This window comes from Myripristis murdjan, chromosome 4, assembly GCF_902150065.1.
Source record: "Myripristis murdjan chromosome 4, fMyrMur1.1, whole genome shotgun sequence".
NCBI lineage: Eukaryota > Metazoa > Chordata > Actinopteri > Holocentriformes > Holocentridae > Myripristis > Myripristis murdjan.
In genome coordinates this window covers 7,596,618-7,610,597 of record NC_043983.1, presented here as the reverse complement: position 1 = coordinate 7,610,597, position 13,980 = coordinate 7,596,618, and the positions used below count along the sequence as shown (strand labels likewise).

General features: G+C 39.9%; 1 protein-coding gene across 2 annotated transcripts in view; it reads right to left on the bottom strand.

Annotated features, from left to right (window-relative positions):
* Window positions 1-1,214: 1,214 nt before the first annotated feature.
* Window positions 1,215-13,980, bottom strand: part of xxylt1 (xyloside xylosyltransferase 1) — a 31,138-nt gene continuing 18,372 nt past the window's right edge. Inside the window, exons 4-5 of one of the 2 annotated variants that reach the window (XR_003928152.1) lie at window positions 2,157-3,224; window positions 1,215-1,898 (exon numbers count right to left, since the gene is read on the bottom strand). Coding sequence is in view for 1 of the 2 variants with exons in the window: in XM_030049900.1 (XP_029905760.1) it covers window positions 2,828-3,224 (397 nt within the window). In the remaining variant the exon portion in view is untranslated. Of the gene's footprint in view, window positions 3,225-13,980 lie in introns of both variants that reach the window. The other variant, XM_030049900.1, reaches the window with a different exon arrangement.

Below are 13,980 nucleotides of genomic sequence, written 5' to 3'. Positions count from 1 at the left end.
CCAAACCAAATAACTAACCTTGTGGGGTCTGTAACACAAATCTGCACTTTCAAGAAAACGTGAGACAGATTGTATAAAATCCATTATGTTAAAGGCACAATCCATTCTTGTCTCTTGAACCACGGTCACCCCATCTCTGGTTTGGTCTGCAGAATTGGACTGAAGACACTTCTTCCCATTCATAGCTATTTGGGTTGAGCTAAAATGTACAACTATTCAGGTGTAAATGCTTTCACAAAATTTAGTGAAGATCAGATTGCCAAAACCACCTCAAGGTGGTCAGCAAGCTGTTTCAGTATCTAAGTGTAAATGCAATGGCATTGTCATTTCATACCCAGGTAAATGGCAATACATGTAGCAAAGGTGCACAAACAGGTGACAGGTATGTTTGGGTAGAGGCTCAAAATTGGCCAGGACGGTATCCTACAAAGCAGGGCTAACAAGTTTGACAGAAAACTTTAAAAAGTTGAAAGTTGAAATTGTTTTCAACATGGATAACTGAAACACATTTCTGAGTGACAGAGAGGAGACTTCTACTTTTATTAAACAACAGAAAACAATCACTTAATTCTTATCCAGAAGAAAAAGAATGACAATTCTGCAGTAAATATGTATATCATATAATTTATTTAGAAACAATCCTTTTACAAATTTGAAGAGTAACAAAGCTGTGCACATCAACAAAAGTACACTATACTGCTCTGAAATCATGTAAAAAACGGAGTGTATTGACTGTGTGTGATACACATGAAATCAGCACACTGAGTGTGTTAAAGGTCAGAGTTGCTCAAATTATTTTGGAAAGACAGTGTGTCAGTTAAATCAGTTACTATACAGAGATCAGCTTTCACATCTGCCTTTGGTGATGCAGTGAAGCAAACATGACATGACACACGAGCTCTTACACTGAAAAGAAGAGCACTCTCATCGACTCGCTGGTACACAGCTGTCATCCTACAACAAAAAAACGTATGGATACGTACACTGGGACAAGTAGTGAACAAAATACAAAAGAGAGTCACTGAAAAAAGCTTCATTTATGAATTCACCATGAATGAGTGACTCACAACTCAAACAAAATTATATACTGAACCCAGCCAATAACGGCTGGACAAAACCCTTCATCATAAAACATTCGTCTTGCTTACAGAAGTTAGGAATTCAGAAGGGGAGGATCAGAAGATACTGATGACTTAGCTTCTTGTTTGCTTCACTTTTCTCTCTCTCTCTCTCACACACACACACACACACACACACACACACACACACACACACACACACACACACACACACACACACACACACACACACAGTCACTGACCAGAAAAGACACCTTCAACTGGTTTGCTGCCATGTAACTCTTCGGGAACAAATAAGTTTTAAACTACTGAGGTAGAAGTATTGCTTGTTCACTTTTATCTCCAATAATTTCCAGTCCAACAAAAAAGTTCCTGAACACAAATCTGCGTCTCTAACCTCTATGCTATTGGCTAATATTGATGGAATATATTATTATTTAATGGATTTCTCATATTTGAACTAAACTATGTTTGATTAATAGACTCAGTAAGAGTGAATGGAAGGTTTAGTGATTTGAAATATCCGAGTGGTCTTCAGTGCCTCTTCTAGACTCCTTTGATAGTGCAACGCATTCAGGTATTTTATTCTCACTGTGTGTTATGTGTGTGCATACATGTGCCTCATATCAGACAATTTCCCCAGTTGCTAACTGGTAAACCGGTAACTGAGTGCTGACGGTTCGGTGAAACGGAGTGCCAGTTCAATGAACACAGCAAGAAAACACAAAAGTGGGTCAATATTTGCAGTCACACTCTTGGCCGTGTCACTTCCCAAAACGTGTGCTTGGGCTTTTGTGTGTCCGTTTGGCCTCAGCTGACCTGTAAGTGCAGGGAATGAACAACAGCTATCAGTGCCATCATTGCTAACCCTTCCCTCTCCAACCCCTCGTCCACCTCCTCCTTATTTTCTTTTCTCTCCTCCTACCTATAAAAAAAAAATAGGTTTAAATGAAACCGTGCCAGTGTGTTGTGCCACTTGCCCCACGTGGCGTAGCTGACTGGAATCCAGGTGGTCAACAAAAGCCCCCCTCTTCTGCAAACCATTAGAAAGGTGAATGGTAACAGATTGGCCCTTACCTGGTGGTGAATGAGGACAATGCAGGGGGGCCCTGGGCCACTGACAGACAGCAAGAGGACGTGGCAAGAAGAGAGGGAATTGGAGAGAGATTTCTTTTTTATAAAAAATAAACAAAACTGAACAAGTGATGAGCATGTTTATAGTAGCTAATACACACACTTAGTAACGCCATATTAGTCGCAGATTATATTTTGACTGTTGTCAGCAACGTATTTTTTGAAGGAATTATTAGCTAAAGTAGTTGCACTATTTGGTAGTGCAAGCATCTTTTGGCCTCTTGTTAAATTGGTCGTATATTAAAGTAGAATGTAAAGAGACATGAGGCAAACAGCTAATTTAACATGACATATAAACCATATGTGACGTGTGTGAGCCACATTCCTCTTATACAGTGGCTTTGGAAGCCATTACTGAGCCCTGTACTGTCTGCACTTGCCACTGTATGTCTAACAAGTGTCTTATGGTTGGTTTCAGTAAAGAGCGTCAGCAGCACCCCTGACCAGCAGGGGGAAGAGTAGTGATCAGTGAGGAATCAAGCAAGACAACTACTAAAAAAAAGTCACAAGCTTCCCTTTCAACAACCTCAAAAAATTCGGTGTACATTCAGTCCAGGTATACCACAGTCGTTCATGAACTAATTCTCAGGTCCAACATTAGTGTGGTCCATACGTCAATCGTCTGGTATGGGCGTGTTGCAGTTCCCATGATAGATATAGATAGGTCCATCACAGCGATAGTACAACTGAAATACATCTCCATATCCGTGATCCCTCCACCAGGTGCACAGCTGGCGGTTCCAGCCACAGGCCAAGACGTGGAATAGCTCAGGGTGCTCCATGCCGATCATGGTGAAAAAGTCCTGGTCCCCGAGGTGGCCCCTGAAGCGGTACTGGTCGGCTAGTTTGGCCACATTGCTGGGCTCCAACAGCTGGTTGTACAGGGCCGAGGTCCTCATGGTCCCCAGGTTCAATAACATCACTCCACTGTTGAAGCCTGGAAGCCCATCAGGAGGAGGTTCCCCTACCCTGGTCTGCGCGTTCTCCTTACGATACTGCCAGAAGGTGTGTCTGTTGGGGTGAAAGGGAGAGGTGTGGGGTTGAGGTTAGTCATGGTGAAAGCCCTCAATCAAAAAAGCACTTTGACAGGAAAGGATTTCATTTGGATCAAAACCGCCAGGGTTAGGGACATCTTCTCTAAGGGGCTACTCACATTAGCCCATTCGTGCCGTGCCCAAGCACGTTTGACATTTGACGTTTGGCATTTGTGCTTCAGTACGATACGGAGCAACTGGGCCCTAAAACTCTTGTGGTAAGGTGCTTTGGGGAGGGGGGGAATCATACTGGGTATTATAAGGTGAGATTAGTGTTTACGATTAAAATTTACATGTAGGCTATGACTGTAGAATGCAAGTGCAGAAAACTCTGGTTGCCATGTGTAATACTTGGCTCTTGCCTGTTTACAATGCCATGATACCTCTTTGGGTGGGTATCATACCAAACCTCAGATTCAAAAATCGGGAAATCTCAGTCCCTCCCCACACTGTGGGGAACTCGTAGACCAGTGGTGAAATGTCTCATTCACATGTGTGTTTGGGCTGATCTACAGTTAGAAGAGTGAAGGGCAGCTCTGTTTCTGCCTGCTGAACAAACAGCACTGCGGCTCAAAACAGGAAGAGAGCTGGCCCAGGAGCATGTTAGTGTCAGTGTGCCAGAGGCACATGCCAACTCAGCACCCTGTTCTGCCAACACACCAACTTCTAAATTGGGACAGTACTGGAGAAAACCATGTGTTTTCTATCACCACTGTATTTCTATTATTCATACATATTCTGCACAAATGAGGTATCTCGATACTTCACTTAGCTAAAGCTAAAACTATAAAACGTAAGGCCTGATTTAGCTGTCCCAGACAACTTTTGAGAATAAAATCCTTACGTTGAAACCAAATTGGTCCAAGTGTCTATCACCAAAGTTTGTTAACAGAGGGGGTCAGAGAATCAGTCTGATCCAGTCTTTGAGCTGTCTCACACATCTGAAAAATTTCAAACACAAAATCTGCAGTGCTCTTGTAGTGTGAAATATGTTAAGACAAGTTTGGAGAACAGTCAGCAGCAATAGCCAAGGAGGGCTTGTGAGGACACTGGGCAGAAATCTAAATGTAAACTAAAAGACAACAGAGCATCATCACGACTTCATAATTCACCTACAAACACTCTCCTGCAAATTCAGCATTTAGCCCTCTTCTTTTCTCTTTTTTAGGACAAATGGGCACATACAGTGCATCTTAATTTCAATATACTGCTCTTCCTTTTCAAGCTTCATTTTTCCAAGTAGAAAACAAAGTCACACTTTGCCTTTATTTTCACAAGAAAGAAAACTCGTGATCAAATACAAGATATGTTTGTGTGAACCTCGCTCTTTCCCACAGGCCATCTCTTCTCTTGCTCACAATATGTGCAAAACAAGAAGCGATAAGAAAGAATATCATTTAATGTAAGCAGTATGAAATCTCATATTTTTGACAGTTATGTACATTGTGCTAAGGTTTAAACATATACCATGTAACCATGATGGCCTGAGTACTTTCCTGGCAGAAGCAAAGTTTTCAAGCCAGAGGATGAAGCATTTTGCTTTGGTTTGCATGTTAGATTGACCTGAAAATAACTTGTGTTCGATTGTTTACAGGCAGAATTCAGAAATAAGACACCCACTCCATTCTCATCTCAACCGTTGTGCTGTTCCTCAATGCACAACTTAATAAAAAACAGTGAACAAAACATCTTTCACAATGTTAAAATGGCTGAGTTAGTCTCCAGAGTCAGTTGCAATTGAATGTGACTGAATAGTATGTCTAGGAGATAAGGCAAAACTGATTTAAAAAAAAAAAAAAAAAAAAAAAAAAAAAAAGATTGCATAAACATCTATTATTGACAGAAAAAGAAAAAACTGCAATTGTCCAAGTTTTACCTGAAGTACGAAGATTCACACCTAAGATCTTCAATACTGGTTAATAATTAGCATTAAGATTACTCAAGGAATATAATCTTCAAGGCATTTACTATCTTTCCACAGCAGCTCCAGTCTGCTGAGGAATGTGAGGTAAGAAGCTTGGTGGTCAGGTTGTGGGTTTGCTCAGCTGTGGTTAGCTTAAGGGACTCTATTCTGAATTTCTCAAGTTCAGCTCCATACCTTATGGGTCACACAGCCTCAACTTCCAACATTTTTCATCATTCCATCAAAGCAATTGAAGGCTACTTAAAAGGGATTAAAAAAAAAAAAAATCAAACTTATAAGCTTGACTCCTCTTCAGCTAACTAGTGTGAAAAAACAAAAACTTTACTTGTCAAGGAAGACTCTCTAAAAGCAGGGTGTTGTTAAATGAAAGCCAGTGGAGGAGCCTTAGGAATAACTTGGCAGCAAATTCATGGAGAGTTTGGGCACTCTGTCACTTTACAATGAGAATATCTGAAATGCCAAATATGTCAAAGATGGTGTCCGAGTGCCCTGTCACCTCTTATAATCACAGTGGATGTATTTTATCATATGGTCGTTTCACAGACAGGATCTGTATTTATCAATTTCATCTTTGGTGTACAGCTAAGATCAAACTCATGTCTGGTCAGAGAACATGTAGATTTGGACACAGCATTTCAGCAAGCCAGAAAAAATGCATGTTCTCAATCAACTGATCTGCTGACTTTAAAGTGACTAAAAAATTACATAAAATATGCCATTTGGTGGATGATGCTATTCAGCATGCCTTATAACAGTATCAATTTACACTTTAAGTGTGGACTGACGCAGCACAGACTAAACACATATTTCTGGCACTGTGAGTGCCATGTTCTACATAACCACTAACCTACAGCATTATTAACCTACAAGTTATTTATAAGTAGAACTGTAAGTACAGCGCTTGACAACCAGCAAAATGAGTGGATTTTCATCATTGTTGCCAATGTAGTCATGTTTTAGCTTGCTCTTAAAGCAGAAGTTTTGCTGCCTAAGAATTGTAGCCTGGGATCTCTCATATGTTTGCATAGATGTGCAGAGACAGAGCACACCAAAGTTCTGGCATGATGGCTGAACATGGCAAAACACACCCTCATCTTGAGGAAAGTGCAGGAAACACAGGCAGGATGGAACACAGTGTACTCCTCATGCCCTCTCCCTATACATCTAGCCCCTTCCTCACTGATTCTTGTTCTTTTATTCTTTATTCCCTCTCTCATCATTCTTGAAAGGAGACATTGAAGAGAAAGCTTTGAAGAGAAAGTTTCACAAGAGCAGTGTAGCTCACAGGGATATTAGACTCTTAAGTTAGAAAACAACAGCGCCTGGCCTTTAAGCTCTCTGCTCTCAGTGGACAACACTTCAAGCTTCAGCACAGAGGAGCCTAGAGAGTGGCAGTGGGCCATGAAATCATGTTTTATTTTGTTGCCGCACCGTTTTGACAAAGAGTTTCTGAGTGTCTCTCAGGCACTCCTGGCATCTCAAAGTCATATACTCCTGGGTATGCCTGCCGTGCTATGACCATCAGTTTCTTCATTTTTCTCTTAAAGTTTAGGAGGATGACAAAAAAAAGCATGAAAACTGAGTCATGGTCATCATTAACTCTTGTTTTTTCTATCTATCTATCTTTCTCTCTCTATATCTATATATTTATATAGATAGAGATATAGATCTCTCTCTCTCTCTCTCTCTCTAAGTAGATAGCTATACAATTTACAGCATCTACAGATTCACTAATTAATTCAGCTCAAAAAAGTCTTAATATTTGAAGATAAGCCAAATGAGACTGATACCACTCAGAAAACAACTGTGGCTCTGAAAAGACAGACATACTGGATTCATCTAAAACATCCAGAGGCATGAGACCTTTTCTTTTCTGCAGTGAATTCCAGATATCTGAACGATATTCCTTCTTTGTTAAATATGTCAGTTATTTATCACTGAAAATAAACAACATAATAGAGGCTTAAGTGAAGGGAAAAACAGTGTCATTATGGTCTAAACTGGTAAATTTCACAATATTTATTGTGGCATATTTCTGGGACTCTATCAAGACAATGGAGAGCATGATGTTCTATTTTGTAGGTCTAACTTTTGTTTTTTGGGCTGATTGATCAGTTCAAGAAAGGACAAAGAACTCCATGCATTGTCTGGCCAATGCGGTGAGATTTTACCCCATCCAAAATTTAAGTAGAGGCAAAGCCTCTGGATATCTTTTGAGGATGAAATATTCATGCAGACGTGTGCTGGCTTAAAACGCGTGGTGATGGACGATTGATAGCATGATGATACACAGAGGAGCGAAGCTATTGCAGGGCAGCTCCTCTGTTTAAGTCAGGCAGACAGCAACTCTGTTAAAGAATACAAAACATCCCTTAAGACATCTTGTTTCTAAAGTTGAATACATAAGTGAAATCTGTGAGCACCCTCTATGTTGTACATGCCAGTTCATTAGCCTAGCTGCCTTGGTGCAAATAATCATCAGTGGGGAAATTTTAAAGAGGAAGATAATTAGGATTCTTTTAGTGCTTGGTGTATTGCTTGGTCAGATCTAGTGAGACTGTTGGATTCTCTCTGCCACAGTTCACTTTTACTGCTGACCTATATATAGCAGCTACAAGCTACATGGTGCTTGTTCTCATACAGTGGCATTAACACTTCATGCCACCGCAGACCCTCTTGGCATAAAAATATGAATGTCGCAATTCATTATTCTCTGAGTGTTGAGCCTCCGCTCCGCAGGGCTGAGGAAGTCGGTGGCAGATGTGTTTTCATTTCCTTATATTTTCATAAGTGGTAACAATGGGCCAGATGCAGGAAGCCATATACCAGGGGTAGGCAACCATGTGCCATGGAGAGCTGAGAGTCTGCAGGCTCTCAGTCCAGCCAAAACCGACACCAGGTGATTTCACCGATGACCTCACTTCCACGCAGAGAGGAGGAACTAATCAGTGAAATTACCTGGTTGGCATGAAAACCTGCAGACTTTCCCACCCCTGCCATACACAAACAAATTTGCTCTTATTTTTGTTGGTATCCACAAGAGAGAAAGAGAGCAAGAGAAAATTTGACAAGTGGTTGAGAGCACTCTTACCAAAGCCGGTTTTACACCCAAATTTCTTGGGTAAAGTATTACCAGGGTAACTTTTCAAGAAACTAAAAGGTTCCTACAGCCCATTGCTGGCTGTACTTCCACTGCAATCTAAAGACCCGCAAAGAAGCAAATTAGTCCACTGATATATGAAACAGTGACAGCTGCTTTACCCCGAATTTTTTACGATCATAACCGATCAGGCTTTTAAACCTATTTAAACCACCTTGTGGACAGATTACCAACTAAATAAATAAATACCCATGTGTGGGTATAATAATAACTTGATGAAAACACAAAATTGAGCTGTAATCATCGTCCATTATATTGCATTTATACCTCTCTCTCTTCCTTTCGCCAGTATGTGATGAGACTCTTAGTGTGCAAGGAATTTTAAAGCTCCTGTTTTAGCAGCTTTACATCTGGAGGCAGTGTTGGTCTTGATGGTGCCACTCTGCCATTTGCAGGGATTCCTCATTAGCCTTTATTTTAAAACTGTGTCAATGCCTGGAAGAATACCGGCAGTTCAATGTATAAACAGTTTTATATACAAATATGCAATTACATTTTGTACTATCATAGTAATTCCTAAGAATAAGTTAAATCCTTTTAGCCGCCTTAGATGCGCTTAGTCTCAAACGCTGATCAGAGCTGGAGACTGTGTGAAAATGCAATATTGTGAAATGTAATGTTTGGTGTGAAACTTGAATAAATAATTTTTTTTTGAAGGACAAATTTGTAATGTTTTTCACAGCAATATAAAGTAGATACTGGAGAGGGAGAGGGTAGGTGATGAATTGGTTGCTCTCTTGATAATTTTGCCTGCCATTTTACTTTCATGTTCTTCTTCTTGGTGAGCAGTAGTGGTATTTGCTTCCTTTTCATTCTCTGTGTGAGGGCTTTTTCCTCGTCTCTGCTCATGCTTGCCTCTTTATGGAAGGCCTCCCTCATCTTCTCTATCCATGCCTTTTCTTTAATGTAGGCCTTTCTCATCATGGCCATTTCTGCAATTTCCTGCTGGAACCTCTTCTTCCTCACAGAATTTTTCATTTTCAGTGTTGAAAACCTTCCTCCTCATTCGCCGTGCTGCAGTCTCTCTTTCGAATACGTCTTTCTTTCACGATGTTGTCCCCCTGTAGTTGGAAGGCCTTTCTCATTGCATTCATTTCATCCACCTCTTGTTAAAAGGCCTCTTTCTTCAATCATATTCAGTCTTTCCATCTCAAGGTCAATTCTCAATTTGCCTTCTCTGCAGCGAATTTCTCGGCTTCCACTCTCACCATATCTTCAAGCCATTCTCTGTTGAGAATGGGATGCTCTGTCTCTCAAACCAGGACATTTTCTTTCCTGTTGATGTGCATCTGCTGTAGAGACTAGTTCTCTTTCTGGCTCTCTTTCTTCCTAGAACAAAAATGACGTAATTTTGTTCGATCATAAAGTGGGCAATCTGTATGTTGCCTCTTACTCATTGATCCCCTCTGTCATAATGTGAAACCTCAACCTGTCACATCCTCTCCAGCCTCCTTCCCTTCTCTACAGTGCCTCTGTATTCTTCAGAAGCCATTCCTCCTGAGAGGAGATAGGCAGCATGCATGACTAGAGTCATCTTTTCTCTGTCTGAATCTCCCTCTTTAGTCAGAGCCTCAATTTGCTGAAATACATCAAGTGCCCCAATCTTCATCTGGAAGCACAAAAACGTAATTACAACATATAAGCCACACAACATAGTACCAAACAATTCACTGTGGAAAAAATTAAACTGAAATTGCCTGTTTCGAATCATACAACAATCATAAAACCAAATCTCTTTTCAGGGGTGTTAAGAACATGACTTCACTACAAAGTCAAGATGTGGTGTACTTTGAGAGTCAATAATCATTTTTCTTCTGATCACATTTCCTTTCATCTCTCATATTTCTTTTTTTCTCTAATCTTACTTTGAAACCTTTTTTTCTCGGTGTTTGTGCAACAACAGTGGCTAATTTAGTGAGAGGAGTCTATGAACTTCAATCCCAAACTACTGTTGAGTCAGTCTGATGTTAGAAAACATCACTACTTTTTGAACAGAAAGACAACACAAAAAGGTACCTACCTTTGAAGATGGGTTGTGTGAGAGTTCCAGGTCAGTGGTTTCAAAGTGGTAATGGTCGCTGTGATAATTCTTTCTTAATTTGTACTTAAGGATTTTGTATGTACAGTATTGATCGTCTGTCTGTGATCAGCTGAAGTAGCTTCTCTGATGAGCAGAAGAAAAGGACCTGCCCCATGTGTCTAAAGTCTACCCAGGGCAGGATGAAGTTTTCCTCAGACACAGATCTGAATGTGAAAGCTGTGCCTTCTAACTAAAGGTTGCCTGAACACTTTTCAGTGATGGGGCTTATACGAAATCCAGCAAATCAAAGACTTGTCAAGCCTTAGCTGAATGTAAAGTTCAATTTACTGGCCCGATTCATCTCCATGATTGTCAGAGTTTTTGGCTCAGTATAAACAGTATCACGGTCTCTTAAGTTACATTCGCGCTGTGGCTGAAAGTGACTAAATTCTGATTTGATTTCTGACATTAGCATGGACAGATTTCTGCCATGTCCCCAAATGCACATATTTCACATTTCTTGAACAGTGATGTGGTGTCAGTCCTTCAACTGGTCATGCTGAACAGAGGCAAAAAAGAAGGCAAAAAAGGGCTTAGATTGAGGTGTCTTCCCATATAGCTACTAAATTTGCGACCGCCTGTCTCCCTGTACTGCTGCTGCCATCCTCCATATGTTGTTTTGGCCCACCACCGCCTACAATACATGAATGATGACAGTAATGTGAGCATGCTAAATGGCAAAAACATGAATTCTGATCTGACTGTTCACACTGCCATGAATCAGATACAGTATTAGCTGACTTTTCTGATACCTATAATACTCACGTTTCCTTTTTGTCACAGTAATAGAGGTGTTCATTCAATTCTATGTTTGGCATTGAGCTCATAGTTAGAGCTGCTGTTGAACTGGGCTGCATTTTATTGAGAGTTTTTTTATTCCTTATTTATGCAGATGGTAACAGTATATGTATTAAATTCTTTTTCAATTTTAGTTCAATTTCCCACATGGAAAATGGTGTCTTTGTGCATATGCATCATTTATGCATCTGGCCTCACGTCTATGGTGAAGATGGAAAAAGGCAAACTCCAGAGGTGTTTGGACAAATAAGTAATTAAAATTAGTGCTAAAATTATCCTTTTTAGAGTAATACAGTACAGGCCAAAAGTTTGGACACACCTTCTCATTCAATGCGTTTTCTTTATTTTCATGACCATTTACATTGTAGATTCTCAGTGAAGGAATCAAAACTATGAATGAACACATGTGGAGTTATGTACTTAACAAAAAAAGGTGAAATAACTGAAAACTTGTTTTATATTCTTCTTGATGAAGATGATAAGAAGACAGTGGTGTAATGAAGATGTGATGATGATGTTGATGAAACTGCCTGATAAAGATTTTAGAAGCAGGACTTTGTACTAAGTGAGGAGTTTGTCTGTACTAAGGTTGCGCTGAAAAAAAGGATGTCTCCACTGTTTCTGTCTCTTATACTTGTGTCTCAAATGTGATATTTTGAACCATTCAATTTGGTTACAACACTAGTTTTATGAAAAAAAAAAAAAAAATGGCCACTCGTTTTTCTTTAGTTAGCTGATTGGTTCTTGCCATAATATGAATTTTAACAGTTGTCCAATAGGGCTGTCGGCTGTGTAGTAACCTGACTTCTGCACAACACAACTGATGGTCCCAACCCCATTGATAAAGCAAGAAATTCCACTAATTAACCCTGATAAGGCACACCTGTGAAGTGAAAACCATTTCAGGTGACTACCTCTTGAAGCTCATCGAGAGAATGCCAAGAGTGTGCAAAGCAGTAATCAGAGCAAAGGGTGGCTATTTTGAAGAAACTAGAATATAAAACATGTTTTCAGTTATTTCACCTTTTTTTTGTTAAGTACATAACTCCACATGTGTTCATTCATAGTTTTGATGCCTTCACTGAGAATCTCTCAGTAATAGTAATGTAATGTAAATAGTCATGAAAATAAAGAAAACGCATTGAATGAGAAGGTGTGTCCAAACTTTTGGCCTGTACTGTATATTAACTTTCTTCAATCTGCTCTCTGAATTTGACAGGAACGTTTAACATGAGGCATGATTAATTGAGTTCAAGACATCATGAGAAAGATTTGCGGTTAACTGTGTTAACAGTTGTCTGTATACAAGTGATGCTGCATAATGTTAGGTCACATGATGACAGATATTCCACACACACTTGCAGTACAAAATGAAACCCTCTGCTTCTCATATCCTATCCTTCAGCCATGTAATATTATGAAATACCATAATGTTGTTCAAGTGCCTAGTTAAATTAGTAATATTTTAATTACCTCTGTTGCTGCTAGCCCTTGAAACACTTGCAGTGCAAACATTACAATCAGTTGTTTGGCTGCTTTCAGTCTAAAGTTTAAAGTAGCTCTGACATACACACAGCAGACATAACTGCTCACCAGCTGCTTTCAAACAACGTGTTGCTGTAAGCGCCAAACAACGCTTGTTGCATGTATATTTTTAATGTCTATTCAAATCCATGGATTGAAGCAGGATATTTTAAATAAATGAATGGGAAGTTCAATATCAATGGAATTGCATATGCAATTTCCTGATTGATACTGTACACTTAGTTAAAGAGGTCAAGAAAAAGAAGTATTATTAACTTTTAGTAACTCTCAAATTTGGTGGATGATAAAGATAGTATTTAACAATGAAGTCCCTATTTTTGCCCATCCTTTTAAAGATGTTGGCAAATACCTCTGCTAGTTCATCAGTGCAGTCCTTCATTACTGCATATCAACTCTGTGCATCTCTAATTTAAGTATCATTCTTTTGGAAGTTTTGTCTTGCACACTGGTCATGTCCTTGTGTGCTCTAATGCAGTTTCTGATGCTTGAGTACCTCTTCAAACTGGTCACCTTGACCTTACATAATGGTGAGATTTGAGTTACTGGGGACATGATGCAGCGCTGTCCTCTGAACCTGGCTTGGTTGTATTGGTACAGAACAGAAAATGCTGTATATGAAGACATTCTGACAATCCAACGAGACATACAGCCTCTTAGCTAAGATCAGCACTCCTATAAGTTCTCCCGATCTGATCCGCAAGTTCACAGAGCCATCGTCGCCTGCCTCTGATTTTCACTGCCAACCTCTCGGCGAAAGTGTCTCTCTCCATCCAAAAAGAACGGCAAGCATTAGCCGGTGACAGGGACACGCTGTGCTGCGACACCATCCAAATTGGTCCTCCAGTTTGTTCAGAACAAGAGACAGTCTGATCTCTGAAAGCTGCTTTAAACATTTTTGCTGATAGTATCGTTCTGGGATAAACAAATGAACTGTCTGGTCCTTTTCATCACCCAGCAGTTTGGCAGACTGAAGCAGGTATATCAAAGAGAGCTCCAGCAATGACAGAAAAAGGGAAGCAATTCAGTGTGGAAGCCCAGATATATTTAAAATGTGACTTCACCAAAGCTAGAAGACTTTATTCTAATTTAAAATCTATCCTGATGAGTAGTGGAGCTATTTGATGATACAATCTTTTTGAGAAGTTGTGTGTTTTGGGTATGAATTTGCTCTCTTTCTTTCCTCTCTCTCTTTGAAAGATCTGACTGCAAAAGATTTGAAAGACTAA